Below are 23,905 nucleotides of genomic sequence, written 5' to 3'. Positions count from 1 at the left end.
TTATGGGTGAAAGTAATATGTAAAATGATTCACTGGAAGAGAATTTCTACATTGTGTGCACTTCACAGCACTTTCCTCTAGAGTCGGTTACCTTCCTTTTGCTCTATGGGTCTCACACCCAGCAGGCTGGGGAAGAAGCATTTTTAAATATGGGAATATGTGATTGTAAACCCACAAAGAGTGGTAGGTACAGTCCCTGGAAGTATTAATTTTTCAAATCTGACAGTATTCCTTAATCCATTGTTAAGTGAGGGTCAAAGAATTCTTAGCCCATACTAAGTAAAGAAATTTAGTAGGAAATTAGAAATTCACAGTGAGCTCAAATGAAATAAAAAGGTCTTTACCCTGTTTAACATGGAGAGTTCTCAGAATGCACATAAGCAAGATCAGCACATAGTTTTGCTTAAGATGTGTTGGTGCTTTGTGTTAAACATGAAGAGACTTTATACTCACTACCATGATATTCCTCCTGGTAAATTACTGCCCTCAATTCTCTGTTCTCACAGGCTTAATATTCTGGTCTGAATATTTGTATTACAGTAGCAGCCAGAGGCACCATTCAGGCACAATTATGCTGAGTACTGTGTGTCATTCAGAAACTAAAAGAGGCGCCTGTTTAACCCTGCTGTGGAACGCACTGTCTGAAGATCACTTGCTTCATCTGAGTGTCAGGTAGCATCCACTAGAACTCTGCTACTGAGATATTAATTCACAGAGGCAGCTGTAGACTATTTACATGAAAAAACCAATGACAAGTTTTTCTGCCCATTCATTCAGATCAGAGTTCAGCAGGTAATACAAGTTTTAAACTTTACACTCTCTCTTTTAAGCTGCTTCCATCCATGCCTATGAAACCTTCAGCTTACTTGAAATATAGAAAAAGATGTCACAGCTAGACTCCAGGAGCAGGAAATGAAGTACCAGGGGCCAATTAACCCAACTTTAACTGGAACATGATGTCCTAAGAGTCACAGCCCTAAAACTTCATGCTGTGAAAATATAACAGATGTGTTGTTCAGGTACAGGACTAGTAAAATTTTGACTTATCAAGAACAACCAAATAATGTCACAGTTGACCCGAGTCAGCCCTGGATTCTCTGTGTACCTTAAATGCATTGACTGACTCCAGTGTGACTGGGGGTGTGAAAAGGAATGCAGGGTTGGGGCCATAAAGGTGGTGTGGTGGCTAATATAGACTGCCTCTTTTAAAGAGAGATTTCACATCCCAAGTCAGCATCTGTTTTTATTTAAATAGCCTTAGAAGCTATAGGAACTCATTAGCAGTACCAGGGTGTATACACATTATCTTTTAGCTGCAGGACATTTTCTGTGTATAAAGTGTGTTCTTCCAGTCATGGTATCCTAGAATTTCAGTGCACATGCTGGATTCTGAGGACTTTAAAATGACAGCTGACTTAACAGGGCACCAAGTAAATGTACCTCTTGGTCTCACAGATTTACAGTCCCTGTAGAAATACAAGTGCATTATACATCTTCACCATTTGATATTAAATCCAGTGTTCATTTTCTCCACTGCATGGTACGCCGTGTGCAACGTTGTTCCAGCTTTTTCTGAGTTTGTACCACCTAGCCACTGTTCATACAGTTCTTTTACCGTGCGGTTCCTCTCTGGAATTTCAGTCTTAACAGATTCATACAACTTCTCAACTTGCTGAAGTAAATCCTTGCTGGATTCACCTTCTGCTCTGATCTGACCACCTCCGTTTAAACAGCCTAGGTGCAACACGAGAACATGAGTGTGGGTGTGGAAATGCTTTAATAAAACTTTAAGAGTAATTAAAGCAATTAATACAAACCAATTACCTCAGTCTGCAACTGACAGTAGCAACATAAGACTTCATCAATGAAAAACACAGATAAGTGGGGAATGAAATCAAATACCGTAACGTAGTGGGACCCACAAGCCCTATAAAGGAGCCTATTGGTCGGCTGTGGCCCAGTCCTAGTTCAGAATGGACAGCAATGCATGCTGATAAAAGAACAGGAAACTAGGACTTCCTGTTCTTCAGAGAGAGAGAGAGGGAGAGGGAGGGGAAGTTGGGAAGGGAGCAGGAACTTGTGTCACTCCTTCAGACAGCCTGGAAAAGGACCATGTTTAGAGCAAGGCAGAAACAGCCTTTGAGTCTCAACTGAAGGAAGGAGATGGACAGTCCTGCCCTCTCCATAAACAGAGGACTAGGAGGGGGAGTTTGCAAGAGTGTTGGATGACTGAAGAAAGCAGCTGGGAGGGGTCCTGGCACTGCAAATGAGGGGGAGCAGTGTGCCTGAAACCAGAGCTGTCCGAGTCAGCTGCATAATGCCGAGTTTGGACCATGCAACCAATTCTTCAGTGCTGGGGAACACTGCTACTAGGTAAAGATTATATGGACCCTAGAGGAGCAACTGAGGCCCAGAGAGGGTGAAGAATGGCTAGTCAGAGCCAGTGGTTGCTTTGGACTCATTTACCCCAGAGGGATAGCGTTTTCCTAATGTAGCTGGCTGGCTAAATTCAATTGCCTACGTATCCAACCAGAAGAGGCAGCAGCACTCGCTACACCACAAAGGTAAGGGAATCTATTTAACACTTTCTAAGAAGTCTTAAGAATTTTTTCTACAAGTTACTCCTCCTATTTCTCACACCCTGCAGTCCTCTCAAGGGGACAGTGTGACTCTTGAGCTGAGAATATAGCTCTACCTCCCATCAGCCAAATGGAAGGAGTCGTGCATCGTGAAGGCAGAGAAGGTAATTGAACATCACTGACCGAGTTGAAGGGAGAAAGATTGAGAGAAGTGGGCAAACTGTTTCTAGCTCATTGGAATGGAGCACCCTCTGTCTCTAAGCTAGCTGAAAAGCAGAACTTTCACTTCTGCATGGCTTTGGGAGCACTTGGGTTTACAATGCTGGGGCAGGGCAGTGAGGAGGTTTTTAAAAGCTGAATGGTTAATTAAGAATTGCACCCAGTTTTGACATGCACAGTTTCAATCATGACTATAAAGTAATTAATTGCTAAAGAATTGTTGACTGCTACACTTAAACAAAACCAGCACACCTGACTTCACAAAACACTAAGCACACAGCCTGTAGCTTTCAGACACACAAGAAGGCTTCAATCCAGCTCTCGGAACTTCAGAAACCCTAAGAAGCTTGCAGCAAAGCCTGACCTACCAGCAGAAGCCCCTGCGTAGCCCTACCTGATGGGCAAGCCATGACTTCAACATAGTGATACGGTGATTTTCCTCGTTTCAGTTTTTGCACTAAGTTCTGTAGGTTTCGAAATCCATAAGCCAAGGCAAACTGCAGCAGGACTGTGCCGTCCTTTTCCAGTGTCACTTCCTGGAAATCCTTGTTTCTAGGGAATAAAATCAGGCAAAATCACTTGTCTACATTAATTCTCTATTTGGCACTTGACTGAATACTAGAGAGCAAGCGTAAGTTTTACGCAGAAGATTATTCAAATAAAGAAACTGTCCTTTGAGGCAGCAGAGGACAAGTGTTCTTGGGGAAGAAACTATCCTCCATAAATCTAGTTAAATTAGGGACCTAAACCCCAATTCTACCTCAAATACAAAAGGAAAAGTGTGTAAAGATGAACATTTTTATGTCCACATAATGCAGATGTCACGCTGGTCAACATCAATTATTGGTGTCTTTAGTAGAAACAGAACAGTTATAAGGCAAGAAAATGAGAAACACACAGTGTGCTATGGAAACCATTTCCCCCAAATGGATGCTTGTACACTTCTTAATGTCGAGCTCTGAATTCTCTCCAGTCTCGCTCAGTCAGACAATTGGCACACTCCGCAGCTCAAATCAGGCCAGCTGTGCTGCTCCCTGGCCAAACAGCCATGCACTGCACATGGCAGCTGGGAAATATGAGAACAACTTGTGCATGGATTCCTCTTAGCAACCCTCAGGTTCACACACCCTAGATGACCACCTTGCTGTTAGGCTGTGATCTGCTGAAGAGCATCAGTGTCTGGACATCAAAATTCCCATGTTAGTATGTACTTCTATAGGGCCCTACAAATGATACATTATATACACACCTGGGAGGCAGGCAGGAGTTTCATTTTAAAGTGAGGCAGAGAGAGATTTAAGTGACTTGCTCAAGGTCTCTCAGCAACTGAGTGGCAAAGTTGGAAATACAACCCAGGAGTCCTGACACCTAGTCTTCTAATCTAACCACTAATTAACACAATTAGGGAGGAGGCATTAAAATCCCAACACATCTATTTTAGTGTCTGATGACAGGTGAAGAGCTCCCTCATTTCTGTGAGAGCGTCAGCTGCCAGGTTGCTCTAAATGTTTTCTTTAGCTTAAGAGTGGGGAAATCTACACTGCAGAACACTATGTGGGTGATGGGGAAGGGGTCAAGAAGGCCCCAGGGGAAAAGGCTGCACAGACTGCTGGGAGTAGGGAGCCAATTGCCATGGCTTGCTGTAAAATGTTTAACACTGAAGATTGCTCTTTGATTACCGGCAGGAGATGAGTATAAACAGAACTGCAGTGAAATACAACACGCTGCAACATAGTTTCAATTCCTTACTTTAAAGGTTTGTATTGAACTTCATCCACTTGAATCCCAAACAGTTCTTTTGCTGCATACTTGTATATGTGTTCCAAATAGCCACCAGAACCGCCACCAGAATGGCCAAGGAGCTCCTCTTCGGAAACGCTGCTAAACCTAGGGAAAAGGGAAGAAAAAGAAGGCCCCTTTTGCACCTGCTTATAAAATAGGCTACCCAGTGCTACATCCATTGGCACTGAGAAACCGATTTCAGCGACACTGAAGTAGTTTCAGACCACTAGTAAAAAAGCCCTTTTCTCCTCTTGAAACAGAATTACTTCACCATGCACAAGAAGGAATTTGGAAGTAACAGGTAGCCAGCTGTAATTTAGTTCCTTGAGACCAACTTCCCATCCAATAGCTATGAACTGCCTGGTATTGACTCGTGATAATTTCAGGGCTATGTAAATTTAACCCTACACTGTCAGGTACGGGCTTGATCCAACTTTTAAAACTTTTAAAAAGGAAAATTTGTTCCAAGTCAAACATACCATCTCCCAGTAACTTTCACTGTGTCACTGTTATCAGAGTGTTTAAGCCTTAAACTCTAACATCTTTGTTAATCCCCACTACAAGTGTCTATTTGAACATTAAGGAATTTTGCTCAGACTTGTTACTTTTCTGCTTCTATAATGGTTAAACTGAAGTTTCCAATTTAAAAAAAAGAGACTGGTTGCAGGGTTTAACTTTACATGACCGTACAGTCTTGGAGAGCCCATCCAATAGAAACTGCCTTCAAACATGTCTACCTTAGGAATTTTGAGAGCACCGATCACACCTGCGCATTTAAACAGGTCTTCCACTTCATAGCTCATTCATGGGGAGGGAAGGGATGGCTCAGTGGTTTGAGCATTACCCTGCTAAACCCAGAGTTGAGAGTTCAAGCCTTGAGGGGGCCACTTAGGGATCTGGGGCAAAAATCTGTCTGGGGATTGGCCCTGCTTTGAGCACGGGGTTGGACTAGATGGTCCCTTCCAACCCTGATATTCTATGATTTCCATTTCTGGAGGATCCAGGCTATTGGTTTTGATAATGCCATTGATGAATGTTAAACCCACCCTGCAGAATAACCAGCAACCCTACTGCTGAATTTTGTTTTTAATTGAAAGTCATTTTGCTACTCATGCACTTCTCTCCAATAACGGGGAAATGCCAATAGAACAGCCTCAATGAATTCACTTCAGACCCAGGAATCGGGACTTAGCCCAAAAGCATTTACACAGCAGATGTTCCAGTACAACTGGGATAGCTGGGAGGGGAAATGGCCTCAGTTATCAATCCTGGCCAGCTGGTTTCCATACCCTTAACCACAGAACTTCTAGGAAACCCAAAACAACAAAGGCCAAACCTCTTGAACTTTAGCTCACTCTTTCCTAGAAGCCTGCGAGCTAAAGGGGAACACTTGTGTTTGTATGGCCTAAAGAATGCCAAGAAAAGCCAAGGGTCAAACACCTCAAACAATCCCAGTAATCTGACAAGGCACTGCTGTCTATCTGGAAGGCTGCTGTAATGCTTCTTGAGAATAGCAACTCACAACAATGGCTTTTGTTATAAGAGGATAATCAGGAGATGTTTAGGTGTTTTTACCCACTCAAACAGTTTCCAGAGTGGTAGCTGTGTCAGTCTGTATCACCACAAGTACTCCTTGTTCTTTTTTCATCAGAGAGTGACACTTGCATTCTGCTGCTCACAGCTGCACAAGGGAAAACACCTGGGATTTCAGTCAGATCTAAGATGTTGCCACTTGCAGATAAAAATCGCAGCCTTAGAATTGTGAAAGACAATATTTCACCCTGTAATCAGGCAGAGGCTATTTTTAACTCAACTCTTGTTTACAGGAACTGTGATTCATTAATAAATGTTTCAGTGTGTCCAGCCTCACGTACTGCTGCTCTGTGAAAAGGAGTCTGACAGTAAGCCCCATCGCTGGCTAAAGCAAGCAGTAATACCAGCAAAAGCACAAGGATTTTTGGCACTTGTATCATTCTTGCTGCCAAATTTAATAACCTCTTAGTGGCCTTTTCCACATGCCAAAGGAATAAATGGAACAACAGCCATTTGACTGCTTATGTTAATCCTCCAAATTCTGTGGAATACGTGCTGTTTATGACCAGTCAATTTACTGAGTAGGGTAAGGATCGCAGAAGGTTAGAGAGGAGCATTATCATCACTAAACATGAGACATAACATTAAACAAGCACTTTTAATATGTTAGCCAAAGATTTTATCAAAGAGTTAGAGATTTTGTTTGCTGCTATGGAAATGTTAATGATAAAAACAACAAGGGGTCCAGTGGCACCCTAAAGACTAACAGATTTATTTGGGGCAAAAAACCTCACTTCTTCAGATGCATGGAGTGAAAGTTACAGATGCAAGCATTATTATACTGACACATGCTCTAACCATGAGGCAAAAATTGTACACTAGCCTACTGGGCCATGTACATCTATTTTCTTCTCTTATAGCTTCTAGGGAAATACTGAATTTGTAGCACTTTCCATACACTGATGAAAACACATCCTTTTAGTTTAATGTGCTATGGAATACTGCAGCTAATGCCAATTTAGATGAATAAAACATCTGATTTCTAAATCCTCCAAATTCTTGCAGTCACTTAGCTTTCCATGCAGTTGGCATTCAGCCAAGTTACTTTTCAGTTAAAGCAATTAAACAGCCTCATCTGCTTTACACATGTTCAATATGCTTTTATTGAATAAGAGAATGCCTAAAGACTAGCTGAAATTACTTTGATATTTTCTCATTTGTTCTTTAGCACTGGAATACATACAGTACTAAAAAACTAAACATAGCAGACCTGTAAATTTCTGTATCATCATATTATATTCTCCATTCTAAACTATTTCATTTTTCCATTTGCTCATTCGTTTCTAAATTTGTGCTTGGTGTAATGTCTCTAAAAACAGATACACTGTGAATGTTAGCTACATGAAGTAATAAAGATTGGACAGAAAAGTGCAGAACAATTATGTCACTAACAATCTTACTAAGTGAATTCATCCACTTCTGCTGCTTTAGAGAAAAACAACTCTTAACGGTTGGGCTATGAAAATAAGTCTACAGCAGACAGTTGACTTCAGAGTCTCTTAAAATGCTTACTAACCTGATCTTGCAGATTGCACAGAGCAGTTGATGATGCACTATTGTTTTTAACAGATTCAAGATCCATAAGACAACAGCAAAAATCTGAGTAAGATGTACAAAAGATGCAAATATCTGCAACTTCTGTAGTGTTAAATCACTTGTGGAAGGGGCAAATTCTGCTGTAGAACCCGGCTGTGAGAGTATTTCAGTAAACGTTTAAGGGAGATCATTTGTTCTTACATGGTATCCAAAGGAGCCGTGTCCACATCTGACAGAGAGACTCCCTTTTGTTCTAACAATCGTAGAACTTCTCCTGAAACAGAAACACCGGTGTAAGTGTTCTCTTCTAGGGTAAAGAAAAATGTTCACCAGTATGAAAGCCTAAATTCCACAAATGTAATTAATGCCAACTGGCCCCTAGTGACTATTTCTTAACTTTTTTCACTTCTATTGTGTGACAATTGGAGAGGCTTTGCAGGAAAACAGTCTGAACCCAGAAGGCTCAAAGGTGAATGCAAAAACACATTCCAAGTAGACAAGTTTTCATTGGCTAATGTCCTAGAAAACCAAGTGTTAAAATGCAAAATTACTGACAGAACAGATAAGAGGTCATGAAAGCATATTTTACAAAGCACTCTAGTCTAGTACGTATCTGTGGATCAGAGGACAAGTGAGGTGAAGCTAGATAGCATAGTCTACATGGCATTTCAGAGCAGAGCATTCTTTTAGGATCAGCAGCTACTACCTTATATCATAAGAACCAATGGAGCACCTCTGGTTCCCTTACCCGTAGTAATTACACAGTCAACCTCACGAGTTTGGTACTCTTGGCTGAAGAAGTCTGGTCTTGAAGCTTCTAGTTTTTTGTCATAACAGGGCATTACTGTCACATGGTAGGTCTGGTCAGGTGAAAAATGCTGCAAAAAAAATTTGTACAGTTGCACTAACTGCTATTAATTTAATGAAGGCACAGATAGGAGTGTAGCAGCTAAAATCCAATTGTGCTGCTAGAAATCTCCTTTGCTGCTAACAATTTTCAGTACCTGAATTAATACTTTCTATTCCTTCCCAACTGTGCAGGAAAGAATAATAGAGTACCTATCTCTGTAGCACGCTTTAATAGCTTTTTGTTTTGCTTGTTTCCTCTATTAAGCCAGACGATCCTGGCAGATTTAGTCAGTTAAGAGCCCGTAATTACATGAGTAGTCAGCTGTGTTTCATATCCATTGCCCCAGGCCAGACTCAGACCCATGACAATTTATATTCTGCACCAACTACTCCAGGAAATTAGGTGAAGTTCATCACAATCCAAGAAGCTCCCAGGGACCAAGGAAACAAGTTGTTGAATCAAGGCCATTGTTTCAGTATCTCGTGTCAAATGCTCTGAGTAGTTGCCAGATGTCCGAGTTTATTCAACAAAAGTGTTAAAACCAATATTCATTAATGGATTATCAAAACATGGCAGTAGTAATGCTCAAGTTTCTTGGTGGACTCAACATTTGGCTATAAGAGTGACAACAGTCTTTAGACATCAAAGTGACAATTGGAGGAATTCCAGAGGCAACAACAATAGAACAGAATAAAATCAAACTGAAATAAAATCATCAAGCTGGGGAAAAGCACATAATTTTTTAGCAAGAGACTATCTGCATGTAAACATGAATTCAAGCTCTGTATAAGATCATGGTAGTAGTTTGCTTTTAGATAGGAAAAAAACCCACCAGAAAAGCAAATAGAATGGTAGAAGGGATGTGACAAATCCAATTCTTCTGGATTTGTTGAAGAACGGACAGAGGTTTTAACTGACCTTTTCAATCCAAACCTGAAACTCTGCTCCCAATAGGCACTTGCAGGAAAAGAGCTGGGCAGCTAAAGAGGGGGTCTAAGACCCAGTATCAGAAGGGAGGCAAAAGAGAGACCTGGTGGCATGAGTCTGATTTTAACATTCTCTCTCCAACTAAGGGCTGGTCTACATTGGGAGGGGGATCAATCTAAGATACACAACTTCAGCTATGCTATTCATGTAGCTGAAGTTGAAGTATCTTAGTTCCACTTACCTGGCCATTCTCACGGTGCCGAGTCAACTGCTGCGGCTCCTCCGTCAACTCCACTTACTCCTCCTGCCGAGGTGGAGTATGGGCACTGGTTCAGGGATCGATTTATCGCATCTAGATGAGATGCGAAAATTGATCCCTGATAGATCAATTTTTAGATACTGTTTTCACCTCTTAGCTCAGAGAGCTGAAGCTCCTCATGAAATTAAAGTGAGATGATAGGCTGATTTGCTAGTGATCTACAAGATTTTCATATCTGTAAATCAATCCTATTTAATACATTGTCTTTAACAATGTTTTAAACACAGCTCAAGATCTAATTTCTACAGTTTCCTGTTAAGCATGGTCTATGCAAAGCCTTACCTGCTGTTTTGCAAAGTGACCCTTGATCAAGGAGCCCATAACCTGCTGTGGGGACTTAGTGGTACTAATGTAAGGAATAACAAAACTTCCATGAGTTTTCTCCGCATAGCAGATCCAACCTGCGAAAAGATGAAGTATAATTAATCAATGCACAGACTTTCAGTGGCTTCTGAATCAGCCTTATTGCCAGCCAATAACAATCATTTTCAGCCTCTCTTCGGCACACAGTATAAGAATAGTTCTTACCAACTGGATTCTGGGACAAGACTAGCTTTGCAAAGTAACAGTGCACTTAAACATCTGTACCACTATGGGTAAGAACTTCCACAGTTCATGTAATCATATTCAGGAACAAGTGTCTTTCTTTATAAGACCATTGAAGACATTTACAATATTTTCACAGCACATAGCACCAAGAGCAAGTCTCATGTACACATGGTTTTAGCCATTAACTTTTTCAGCTGTTTACTACACTTCTCTAGTGTGCAGTTAGTCTGCCACATTATCTGACCACTTCTATAGCCATTTAACTATATTACAATATACCTGGACAGGCAGAGGCCAGCATGGGCAAAGCCTTTTTATCTTCAGTTTGCCTTTGAAAGCGTCGTACAAACTCTCGTTGGCTCTCCAACAAGCTGAAGTTTCTTGAGAAAGTTGTATCAAACACATAGTGCACACCTAGATAGCATAGAGGTGTTAAAGCCACCAAAAATCTGACAAATGCCACAAACTACAACACAAAAATCCAGCCCAGATAGGTTAAAACCTGTATTGTTACATATTTATAGACTGCTGTAACTGGAAACAGAACAGTTTCCTAGTACATAATAAGACAGGCAAATAGAAAAACTGGATGAGAAAAATGAATTGATGATGGAGTGTTTTAGGATCCCTTCCCTCACATTGAGTTTAATATGTCATCAAAGTAACAGAGGTCTGAATTCCCATTCACGTTATGATTTTTGAAACAGGCACTTGGAAGTTTATTCATACAACTTCTACAGATAAACAGAAGTTGCACTTGGAATGTTACTAAGCTATACCCAAAAATTTCGTCTGCGATTACCAAAAGGTAACAAGCTTGCCTAAATTTTTTAAGAATGCTGTCAATTTCTTTGCTGTTTCTAGAGGCGTCATCTTAAATCTTGCAGCTAGTGATGCTCTGGATTGTGGTGAAACGGAAACTACAACTAGCTTCTGTTGATTAGGAGCTGCAGTCTGAAAAACAAGAAGTGGAATATTATCATTTCCTGAACAGTTAAGATATAGCATCTTTGATATGTTAGTAATTTAGAAGATACTTGTCCGTGGTTGCAATGTTTTCTTTTTAAAGTATGATCCAGTGGGGGAAGATGTTGCACTTCCAAATCAAGAGATTACTGTATGACATATTATGATCCTTTCACAAACTTAATCTGACAATTCAGAGGAACAGATAAATATGTTGTGTTGTGGATGTCCTACAATACCTTTTGGTTCTTGAAGACTATCAGGATACAGATGATCTTCTTACACATTATTTTACCTATGCTTCAGCAATCAAACAGTATGGTTTTCAAATTCTTGAGCCTACCTGCTGGCTACTGCATTAGTTGAGTATCACCTACCTTATTGGAACTTAACACTTTGCAGAGCTCTTCATGGCTCTGCTGAGTGATTAACACGCTTTCTGCGGATGTGATGCAGCCACTACAAGCTAAACAATCATTCAGGGTAATTTTAGCCTTTTCAAGCTTTTGTGCTCCTCCATCCTAGAAAGAAACAGATTAGAGCCAGTCCGAGCCATAGGAATCAGAGATCCATATGCAGAACATATCAAAGACAAACCTGCTACATGGTACTAAGAGAATTTTGCCAAAACGTTTGAACTAAGTCAGTTTTCAAACGACTTTGTTTTTGGGGGGCCCATCACTCAGCATCACTCTTCAGTCAGACCAAACCGAAAGTCAGAAACCAGAATCATAGCCTGAGCAGCAGGGTACTGATAGCCTTAATCTCATGGCAAACGCTGCTTTCACCCACTAAATGGTGGTTGCTCTAGGGCACAATCATACCTCTGTGCACCTTCCTTAACAGACACCAGTAATGCAGCAGCCTCCATCTTCAACTCAACACAGACATCAAGCTCTCTTGAAAGAACAGCATCCCAAGTTTGTGTAGGAAGTACACCCTAACCCCTGAAGCGGAGAACATCATTTCTGCAATGTTCCCAGCTCACTTAACCTCCAAATTGCTGTCATTCTACTTCTGCAACCATGAAAATAGTTCATCACAACTCTGTTGGTTTTACATAATAAGAACATAAGAACGTCCGTACTGGGTCAGACCAAATGTCCACCTAGCCCAGTATCAGTCCACCGACAGTGGCCAATGCCAGGTACCCCAGAGGGAGTGAAGCTAACAGGCAACGATCAAGTGATCTCTCTCCTGTCATCCATCCCCATCCTCTGATGAACAGAGGCTAGGGAGACCATTCTTTACCCTTCCTGGCTAATAGCCATTTATGGACTTAGCCACCATGAATTTATCCAGTTCCCTTTTAAACATTGTTATAGTCCCAGCCTTCACAACCTCCTCAGGTAAGGAGTTCCACAAGTTGACTGTGCGCTGCGTGAAGAACAACTTCCTTTTATTTGTTTTAAACCTGCTACCTATTCATTTCATTTGGTGACCCCTAGTTTTTGTATTATGGGAATAAGTAAATAACTTTTCCTAATCCACTTTCTCCACATCACTCATGATTTTATATACCTTTATAATATCCCCCCTTAGTCTCCTCTTTTCCAAGCTGAAGAGGCCTAGCCTCTTTAATCTTTCCTCATACGGGACCCTCTCCAACCCCCTAATCATTTTAGTTGCCCTTTTCTGAACCTTTCCTAGTGCTAGAATATCTTTTTTGAGGTGAGGAGACCACATCTGTACACAGTATTCAAGATGTGGGCGTACCATGGATTTATATAAGGGCAATAATACATTCTCAGTCTTATTCTCTATCCCCTTTTTAATGATTCCTAACATCCTGTTTGCTTTTTTGACCGCCTCTGCGCACTGTGTGGACATCTTCAGAGAAATATCCACGATGACGCCAAGATCTTTTTCCTGACTTGTTATAGCTAAATTAGTCCCCATCATACTGTATGTATAGTTGGGGTTATTTTTTCCAATGTGCATTATTTTACTTTTATCCACATTAAATTTCATTTGCCATTTTGTTGCCCAATCACTTAGTTTTGTGAGATCTTTTTGAAGTTCTTCACAATCTGCTTTGGTCTTAACTATCTTGAGTAGTTTAGTATCATCTGCAAACGTTGCCATCTCACTGTTTACCCCTTTCTCCAGATCATTTATGAATAAATTGAATAGGATTGGTCCTAGGACTGACCCTTGGGGAACACCACGAGTTACCCCTCTCCATTCTGAGAATTTACCATTAATTCCTATCCTTTGTTCCCTGTCTTTTAACCAGTTCTCAATCCATGAAAGAACCTTCCCTTTTATCCCATGACAGCTTAATTTACGTAAGAGCCTTTGGTGCGGGACCTTGTCAAAGGCTTTTCGGAAATCTAAGTACGCTATGTCCACTGGATCACCCTTGTCCACATGTTTGTTGACCCGTTCAAAGAACTCTAATAGATTAGTAAGACACGATTTCCCTTTACAGAAACCATGTTGACTATTGCTCAGCAGTTTATGTTTTTCTATGTGTCTGACAATTTTACTCTTAACTATTGTTTCGACTAATTTGCCCGGTACTGACGTTAGACTTACCGGTCTGTAACTGGCGGGATCACCTCTAGAGCCCTTTTTAAATATTGGCGTTACATTAGCTAACTTCCAGTCATTGGGTACCAAAGCTGATTTAAAGGACAGGTTACAAACCTCAGTTAATAGTTCCGCAACTTCACATTTGAGTTCTTTCAGAATTCTTGGGTGAATGCCATCTGGTCGCAGTGACTTGTTAATGTTAAGTTTATCAATTAATTCCAAACCCCCTCCTCTAGTGACACGTCAATCTGTGACAGTTCCTCAGATTTGTCACCTACAAAAGCCGGCTCAGGTTGGGGAATCTCCCTAACATCCTCAGCCGTGAAGACTGAAGCAAAGAGTCCATTTAGTTACTCCGCAATGACTTTATCATCTTTAAGCGCTTCTTTTGTATTTCAATCGTCAAGGGACCCCACTGGTTGTTTAGCAGGCTTCCTGTTTCTGGTGTACTTAAAAAACATTTTATTACCACCTTTGGAGTTTTTGGCTAGCTGTTCTTCAAACTCCTCTTTGGCTTTTCTTATTACACTCTTGCACTTAAGCTGGCAGTGTTTGTGCTCCTTTCTATTTGCCTCAGTAGGATTTGACTTCTACTTTTTAAAGGAAGTCTTTTTCTCTCTCACTGCTTCTTTTACATGGTTGTTAAGCCACGGTGGCTCTTTTTTAGTTCTTTTACTGTGTTTCTTAATTTGGAGTATACATTGAAGTTGGGCCTCTATTACGGTGTCTTTAAAAAGGGCCCCATGCAACTTGCAGGGATTTCACTTTAGTCACTGTACCTTTTAATTTTTGTTTAACTAACCCCCTCATTTTTGTACAGTTCCCTCTTTTGAAATTAAATGCCACAGTGTTGGGCAGTTGAGGTGTTCTTCTCCCCACAGGGATGTTGAATGCTATTGTATTATGGTCACTATTTCCAAGTGGTCCTGCTATAGTTACCTCTTGGACCAGCTCCTGCGCTCCACTTAGGATTAAATCTAGAGTTGCCTCTCCCCTTGTGGGTTCCAGAACCAGCTGCTTCATGAAGCAGTCATTTAAAGTATCGAGAAATTCTATCTCCGCATTTCGTCCTGAAGTGAAATGTTCCCAGTCAATATAGGGATAATTGAAATCCCCCACTATTATTTGGTTCTTAATTTTGATAGCATCTCTAATTTCCCTTAGCATTTCATCATCACTATTACTGTCCTGGTCAGGTGGTCGATAATAGATCCCTAATGTTATATTTTTATTAGAGCATGAAATTTCTATCCATAGAGATTCTATGGAACATGTGGATTCGTTTAGGATTTTTCCTTCATTTGAATCTACATTTTCTTTCACATATAGTGCCACTCCTCTCCCTGATTCTATCATCAGCTAGTTCCAAAGGCTATGCCATTACACGACAAGCCACTTTACAAATATCTTTTAAAGAATCAGAACGAAAAATAAAATAAATTACCAGCAGCGAGTCACATCTATTTTAATTGAGTACCCACTCCCACTCTTTCAAATGAGTAACAGTGACAACAGGTATCATCTCAGACTGAGTGATCTACATTGTCATCACGTTTGCAATCATTGGATATCATATATTTAATAGTTGTAACGTACTTATGCAGAATAATAAGGTAATTTGTGGATTTTCTACACAATGGTTACAAGGGGAAAATATTCTTACCTGATTGATTTGAAAATAGCTCCCATCATCTTCAATTCGGATCTTGGCTGCTGTTTTTCCAGATTTCTTTTCAACTTTTATTGGCTTAACACAATCCTAAAACAGAAATAAAGTAAAAAATTAAGGAGAGGAACCTTTAAATATGAAAGATGCAGGAGAGGAAAAGACTGATTGAAACTGGATAGAGTGTAAAATTCTTATCTCTGGTTTAAGCTGCACTGGATTCTTTGTTTAATGTGCAATCTTACAATTCCTGTAACCACCAAGGAGACAAGCAAAAATCAAACATACAAAATCTGCTTACCCCATTTTTACAGAATGAACACTTTTCCAACATCATAACCAAAACTACAGAACAATTTTGCTGCCAGTGTGACACACTCAGATTTAAAGAGGTCTTGCTGAAAAGAGATGACTGCAAAGTTCTGTCCTTTCCAGAATCTCTAAGGGCGATCAGGCATTCTTGATTGTGAGTTTTAGTAAATAGGAGGCGTGGTCATTACATTCAACATGTGGCTATCACCAATGAAATTTCATTTGATGTTGAGGGCAAGCAGATGACTTTATATGGACTGTTTCCGTTTAGTGTCTTAGAGTTCAGTGACTGAAGTCCTGAGGATGTTTTTATACTTTACACGATTTGCATTGTTTGTGCACCCACACCTCCCTTGTCTAGAAGTCTGGCTAGCAGCCTTGCCAGAATTCATCCTGACCTTAAATCATCCTTACTTTACCAAAATCCATTTTCCAACTTGATTACTGTAAATCCTGCTTCTAAAAATCTCTGCTCTGAATTTAGCAGGGTTCAGAATGCTCCTATTGCAGGGAGGACAAAAATCACTCTGATGCCCCAGTTATGCTCATTGAATTTAAATCAATCAAACCTATCCATGGACTTACTCCCCACTTCTAGCCCCGGGCTCCTATGTCCTCTCCTCACTTGTGCTGCTCTGTTAGCAACTCTCTCCTGTCTTGCTTTCCTATTTGCTCTGATTTCCAAATGACAACAAAGCTCACCTCTGTTCCTGCCACTTTCCATTCCCTCCATACTGCAACTACTTTGTGCTGGATGCTGACTGACGTCTTTTCAGCTCTCCTATATCAGCTCTCCTTTTATCTGTTCCATCTGTTTGGACGATACTATTTACAAAATGATATTCTATTGTAGTCCATAATTTACACTTTAAGGGTAATATTACAGGAGCCCTTGTAAGAATTTAAAAAAAAATTCTTGGAAGATTTTCATCTCAATTTGTTTTCCAGCTGTCCTAGAAGTGCAGAAGCAGCTTTTTCAATATGAGAATGTTTCCACTGGTTGTGTGGTGGTGTTACAAACTGTTACTCAGCCTCCATGCTCTATTCCAGAGGTGGCTGCACTTCAGCAGTAAAGGAAACAATCCCTTTTCTGGGCATGTTAGAGGAGAAATGTAATAACCGTGCAGGTCAATAGCCCCTTCCACCCTAGGCGCTCAGATCAGAAAAGGAGAGACACACGGGCATCCACAGCCCATTGAAGCAGAAAGCTTATTTTAAATCTACCAGAAAACAACCTATGTGAGGCCAACCATGAGCAGTCAGCATGGGCACCACCTGTTTGGAGTGGAGTTGAAGGGCAGGGCAAGGCAAGGTGAAGACCCAGTGGCCACCAGGCCAGGGAAGCCCCTAGAATTCCCCCTACCTGGGGATACCCAGCCCAGGGGACCCTGGCATGGGCTGGGAGCAGGGAGAAGGGACAGAGGCCCTGCCCCAAGGGCTCCCTTAGGGATCTACCCAAGCGTTCACCTGACAGGCGCAGGAACTGAGAAGAGAGGACACCACCATTCAACCCCCTCCACTCCCCCACTCTGCAGAGCCACCCCCCCCAACTCCCAATCACCTATTATCCCCCCAGTGGACCCCCCAATCACCTAGGCAACTCCTCATTCCCAGGGGGACCACCAATCACCTATTATCCCCCCAGGGGGACCCACCCAGCCAACCCCATCCCCAGGGGGACCCCCCAATCTCCTATTATCCCCATCCCCAGTGGGGGATCCCCAATGCCCTGGGCAACCCCCCAGCCTCCAGGGGACCCCCCAATCCCCCATTATACCCCCGGCCCCAGTGGGGGACCCTCGATCCCTCATCCCCGGGAGGACACTCCGGCCGGGACCCCAAATCCCCTGGGCAACCCCTATCCCCGGCCCCCGGGGGACCCCTCAACTGCCTCGCCCCCCTCCAGGCACCCCCGTGCCGTGCGGAGCCTCCCCCGCCCTCGCGCCCCTTGGCAGGCAGCCAACCAGCGCGCTCCCCCCTACGCCGCTCGCCCCCGCACCCACCTGCGAGGGCCCGATATAATCATCCAGGTCAGCCAGCCGCAGCGCCCCGCTGAAGTGAGACGCCATTCCGGCTACGCTGCCGGAAAGCAAGCACCAGTAGCGACGGCGTGGGGAAGTAACAGCGAGACGCCACGCTGCCGTAAAAAGCGTCCCCACGCTGCCGGAAACCGTGGCGGACGGAAGCGTCAATAGCCCAAAAGGAGTAGATTTGCGCATGCGTCGGCGTCTCAAGTCACCTTTTTTTTTAAAAAAAAGGTAGTGCGCGTGCGCGCGTCGCTTCCTTGCTGTCTGACCCGAGTGTGGGTGGGGAGGGGTGCAGCGCCCACTTGGGGGGGGGTTGGCAGGCTGGTAGCGAGGCGGTGGCCGGGTTGGGGTGTCTAACCCCTGCCTCTCCAGGGTTATTTAGGGGTACGCAGCTGGGGTGACCAGACAGCAAGTGTGAAACATTGGGGTGGGGGTAGGTGGGTAAGAGAGACCCAAAAATTGGGGCATCTGGTCACCCTAATGAGAGCAGCCTGGGACATGGGCCTTCTCCTGTCTGCCTGCAGGTCATGGAGGGGGCACCCGTCTGTTGGTGGCACCTCGCACATTTGTTGAGGTGCAGACTGCAGGACAGAGCTGATTGCCTAGGTACAGAGAGCCCAAACACAGGCTGCTAAGCAACCCCTTACATTGTAAAAAGTGGCAGTGTGCCAGGGGGTTGCCCTGTTTGGGGTATTTTTATTTAGCTGATGTTCTTGGCCCACCCCTGCTCTGCTAGAAAGTTTTCCCTCAAAACCACAGGGATGAAAACAAAAGTTTGAATAGCCCTCATGATCCATCCCGAGGGAATGCTGCTCTGCAGTTGGAATACTTAATGCAAGATAAACAATGGTCACTACATTTGCTACTGAAATGTTTCATGGGTGTAAAATAGACAATGGAGCCAATTCTGGGAGTGTTCCATGTGTGGGTGGGGCCTCCTATAAATCTTGGCAGTTATGGCAAAGATTATCAGAGCGCTGTACAAAAAATAATTCCCACTGTGTCCCCAGGAAGTAGGGATTATTTCCTTTATGGGGAAAACAAGGCACAGAAAGGTGAAACAACTTCCCAAGGCCATGCATTGAGTCCATGGTAGAACCAGGTTTAGAACATGGGTCTTTTTGACTAGAAGACCTTCAAACCAAACTGTTTTAAGCCTTGTGTATAGAAAGACAGATGGGGCCCTACAGAGAACCTAGCATGATATCTAATGATAGAGAGCTCATATTTGTTCAGATGTTCCTCTGTTTGCATTGATGTGACATTAATTACTTTTTTTAAAGTAAAGGTTGTGAAAATGCTTTGATAAAAGGTGCTAAATATTAATGATAAACACAGATGGCTGAAAAATAACATGTATTACTAATGGTCTTTAGCGTGCGAAGAATAACAACACTTAATTATAATTATTTAGGACCTGATTCTGAAAACACTGTTGTGGGTAGTGCTTATAACTGTCAGCAGTTCTAATGAAGTTTGCAGGATTAGGCATATATTTTGCATTTATTGAAGCATTTTACCAACAGCAGTGCTGACTGTGATGATGGTAGGGCAGTGATTCCCAAACCTTAATGACCTGTGAATCCCTTTCATTAAAATCAAGTCTCGCGAACCCCTTCCTAAAAATGAATATTTCCAGGGATTTTCTCTTTTACCTGAGTATAAATTATAAAAGCCGTGATCTTGGAAATACAACATTTATTTTTATGACATGCTTATTACACCCTATCAGTAATTATTATTTATCATTACAGTATTTTATTACATTATGAAAATGGCAACAAGGTCTCAGTTTCATAGCTTGTATCACTTTGAATAAGCTTGTTATAAGACAAGGCTCCTATGTTTCCTCAAGGAGTATCAGATGTGAAACAACAGGAAGGGATTTAAGAAGCCAATTCAAAGAGTTCCTCCTACACAAGCATTCAGGTCCTGAGCAGTCCAGGCAAACAACGCACGTTATAACAAGGCTTAAACTTGTTCTTCATAATAATTTAAAAAACAATCCTAGCTTCCTATTTCATTTTAAAAACAGCAAAAAATATCCACCTCCCTTTCCATTTCTTATAAGGAGTCTTGAAGTGTAAATCTCCTCAGTGTGATAGAGATGCTGGCTTTGATCTGCTTAGCTCTTGGAAGTCCAGGGGCTCTGGGCTGCTGGCCTCGTGCTGCCTGGGGTCCCTAGGGACAGCTCTGTCTGCCATTAGGGAATTTTTCCCCAAGAACCCCCTGTAAAATTTCACAAACCCCTCAGGGGTAGGGTAATGAAATAATGTATTATCAAACAGAAATTAAATGCTCCACTTTTTTATATTTTGTTCATTTAAGAACACTGGAACATATATAAATTGAATATAACCATGCCAGTTAGATCAATCATTGTAATTCCCCTTTCCATCCCAAGAATATTACTATTTAATATTTGGCAAATAGTGATACAGCCTACAAGAAAGCAGTTAACACCAAGGGGAAAAGCATGTAATAGAAAAGCTGGAACATGTGGTCTTTTGCATATGTTGTTGCTCTTCCGGGTATGTGAGGTGCTGAAAGAAAAATTTAAAAAAATATATCAGTTCTGCTGCATCTCTGCAGGCAATAAATCCCTTCAATTCAATATAACTGCCCTACTTCCTAATGTGTGTTCCATAACCACCATTTGAAAAAAACATTCTAATAGTGAGATCTACTGAGATATAAAATAGATTTCCAAGGAAGGGGGTAAAAACCATCTGAGTCATTTTAAAACTAGACCTGCAAACCACTGGAAAATATGGTATGGGACAATCCTGCTGACTGTGTGATAGACTGTATACGATCTAATAGGGCTTTTCAATCTCTGATTCCTGCAGTATTTTCAACAAACTAATATTTAAAGCCCTGATCCTACAATGAGCAGACCCCATTGCAAGATCAGGACCCCAACATCTCTCATATCATAACCTAGTACTCTGCCCCACAAACTGAACTGGATTAACTTAACTGGTGAATTAATCCCAGTTAAGGGTAATCTTCTATTTTGTACAGTGGAACTATATGAAAGTTAAGCCTGTGATATGCATCTGCATCACAGGTGCACTTTTATTTATCAGCATTATGCACAGCTCAATGAATAGCTTTTTGAGCCATATATTTCACCAGTACCCTTGGCTCTTTTGTTGTGAATTCACTTACCTGATGGAAAATCTATAAAACCGTTAGGTGGCTTGTCCAGGAGTCCTGCTACAAGAAGGAGTCCTAAAGAATTCACCTCTGATTGGTTGCGTGCCTGGGTCCAAGCTTTCACCACAGGGTCATCAGCTAAATTGTTCAGCTCTGGGAGATTAGCTCCTAGCAAATCTTTCAGATTTTGTGTGCTTAATTTCTACAGCAGAAAAGAAATAAAAATAGGTACATTAATGTGAAATAATTCCAAGCTGCTTACAGAAAAGTTACATAATGGCAGACTGACAACATCAGCTAAGGTTTCTTGCTCTGCTCTGCCAATGTCCCCTCTACCCAACCTATTTCTGGGCTCCCTACCTACGGATCTGCTAATGCATCTCACGACTTCCCTACAATATCCCTGCTACTCCAGTGCTCCTCACTACTAAAACACCTGCAGCACCCCTATGTGGGAGACTACTCTGACTTAATCTGTTTTGTCCTTCACTCCTGTGCCACCATGCTGCTCTGTCAATGCACCAAAATATCGACCCTTCGTTGAGACAATTCTGGCCTTCCTGTAGGCAGAAAACAGCTCAGCCATGTAGTGGGTTAATTAAACCATCAGAGTGCCTTGACTGATTTTTGACTACAGCAGTTTTATATTATTTCTGCATTTAAATGCAAAACTGATCAAATAATCTGTTGGTTTAAAATTGAAAACCAAACCAAGGTACCTACAGCTCAAGGCAGCTAACAGGTTTAAATAAGAGATCTGTCTGGGGTTCTTGTCTAATCCTCTGGCGATGGCAATATACACACAATGTGCACAGTATATCCAGATAAGCAAAAAGATAGCTGACTGGAAAATATCAGTGTGCAGGGAGTTCATGCTACCCTAGGAGACTTAGAAAAGGATGATGAGAATGACTGAGGGCATAAAACCCCCTTCTTTCTTGCGGAGACAGAAAAGGAAATTCTTTTTCACACACTGTGTAATTAGACAGCAGAGCTCATTTTGCAACAGAATGTCAGTGAGGCCAAGAAATGAGCAAGATTTAAAAAGGGGTTGGACATTAATATAGCTAAGAATATCCAGAACTGTCATTAACGGGAACAACATTTTGGAAGGGATGTTAAACTTCATGCTTCAGGGCTTAAGCGGCTCTCTATTAGAGAGCAGGGCAAGACCTAATGTTGGGGGCGGGCTACCCCACATCTTCCTGCTATGGCGTTCGTACATCTTTCTCTGAAGCATCTGGTGCTGACCCCTGTTGGAGACAGGACACTGGGCTAAGCGGACTGTGGGTCTGATCCAGACTGGCAGTTGCTATGTAGCCACATCTGACAATGGGGCCTACTTAGTCCCCAGTCCTGAAATCTGGGAAAGATTCTCATTTCAATCACTGCTTTTCTGTTGCAGTCAATGGAAGTCTTGCCTAAAAACTGCTGGATCAAGAGTGACATTTTTGTTCTTCCAGGAAAAAGCACTAGCAGAGCAGGCAGTGCTGATGGATTAATTGCTATTCACGATGGAAAACGCCACCTACCTGGACTTCATCTGGGTTGAGGGCTGTAAATGTGGCTATGTCCATGACAGGATAACCAGAAGCAAATTTGATCAGATCCTTGGTTGGGGCTCCGCCTTTAAAGAAGAAAAGCAGAAGCTGTGTCTAGCTGCCAAGATCCCACAAAAGCTTCCCATCACATTTTGTGTCATTGAACCATAGAGTCATATAGTTTCAGGCCAGACAGGCCCACCAGATCATCTAGGCTTACCCCTGTATATTACTGGCAAATAAACAACACTCAGCTACTTCTGAATGGGCACTTAGAAACACCTTTTCCCACACAAGTGCCTAGTTTGCACACACCACCATGGTGAATGAACACAGGCCTAAGTGCCCCAAACTCCTACAGTCACTTTGAAAATTTGACCTGTCTCCTAAGAAAATGTGAGGCAACTAGGGTGACCAGGTGTCCTGATTTTATAGGAACAGCCCCGATATTCTCTATATTTCCTGACGGACAAAATTGCCTGTGATGATGATGGTAGTCAGTCACATTGCTGACTGCAATTCTTAATCACATTTTTTTTTTCCAGAGGCGCAGGTGATAGGAAGTGGGGGAATGGTTCCTTTCATACCCAGCAGGTATTCCTCCTCCAGCTTCTATTTATTCCCCTCTCCACAAGTGGTCCTTATGTGGTAAGGCCTGACCTATCTCATCTCTCCCCTAAGTGCTGCTCTCAAGGTGGCTGAAGAGGTCTCCATAGCGGCTAGACTCTCCTTCCTTCTCCCCTCAGGTACAGCTACACTGCAAAGAAACACTTGTGGTGCTGAGCCTCAGAGCCCCGGTCAGCTGACATAGACGCGCGGGACTTGGGCTGTGGGGCTATAAACAGCAGTGTAGATGCTTTGGTGTGGGCTGGAGCCCGGACTCTGAAACTCAGCAAGGGGAGAGAGTCTCGAGCTCGGGCTGCAGCCTGAGTGGGAACATCTTTGCTGCTATGTTTAGCCCTCCAGAGCCCAGCAAACTGGAGTCAATTGCCCTGAGCTCTGAGACTCAGCTCTGTTGGTTTTTCTTTGCTATGTAGACATGCCTGCACTGCCCCAACTGACAAAGACCCGAGCTGGAGTCTCTCAGTGCCCTAACAGGGCACACTGAGCAACTGCCAACCTGCCTCTTTCAGCTCTGCCAGCATCAAGAGTGGGACTCACCAATGGCAGGCTTCAGCAGCTGGTAGTAGGCGTCTGGAGAGCTCTGGTTCTCCTCGTAAGCAGCTCTCAGCTGGCTATAGAGGAGATTCTTCTGGTGCTGAGAACACAGCGAGGTATTCATGGGCCTGCTGGTCTCTCTGGAGAGGAAGTGTTTTAGAGATGTATCTTTTGTATTTGTCAATGG

At 42.4% G+C, this 23,905-nt stretch overlaps 2 protein-coding genes across 2 annotated transcripts in view; one reads left to right on the top strand and one right to left on the bottom strand.

The window, feature by feature from the left end:
* Positions 1 to 1,225: 1,225 nt before the first annotated feature.
* Positions 1,226 to 17,984, bottom strand: CIAO3 (cytosolic iron-sulfur assembly component 3). Its single transcript, XM_030578547.1, has 11 exons — positions 17,837 to 17,984; positions 15,519 to 15,614; positions 11,698 to 11,841; positions 11,176 to 11,308; positions 10,634 to 10,768; positions 10,088 to 10,206; positions 8,458 to 8,587; positions 7,911 to 7,983; positions 4,548 to 4,685; positions 3,193 to 3,350; positions 1,226 to 1,734 (listed from the first exon to the last, which is right to left on the bottom strand). The coding sequence occupies exons 1-11, from the start codon at positions 17,900 to 17,902 to the stop codon at positions 1,496 to 1,498; spliced, it is 1,431 nt and encodes a 476-aa protein (XP_030434407.1). The 5' UTR covers positions 17,903 to 17,984; the 3' UTR covers positions 1,226 to 1,495.
* Positions 17,985 to 18,049: 65 nt separating this feature from the next.
* LOC115658956 overlaps positions 18,050 to 23,905 on the top strand; it is a 44,370-nt gene continuing 38,514 nt past the window's right edge. The window contains exon 1 of the mRNA XM_030578546.1: positions 18,050 to 18,091. The gene's annotated coding sequence lies outside the window, so the exon portion shown is untranslated. The remainder of the gene's footprint in view (positions 18,092 to 23,905) is intronic.

The sequence above is a fragment of the Gopherus evgoodei genome, chromosome 10, assembly GCF_007399415.2.
Source record: "Gopherus evgoodei ecotype Sinaloan lineage chromosome 10, rGopEvg1_v1.p, whole genome shotgun sequence".
NCBI lineage: Eukaryota > Metazoa > Chordata > Testudines > Testudinidae > Gopherus > Gopherus evgoodei.
This window is presented reverse-complemented; position numbering and strand designations above follow the sequence as displayed.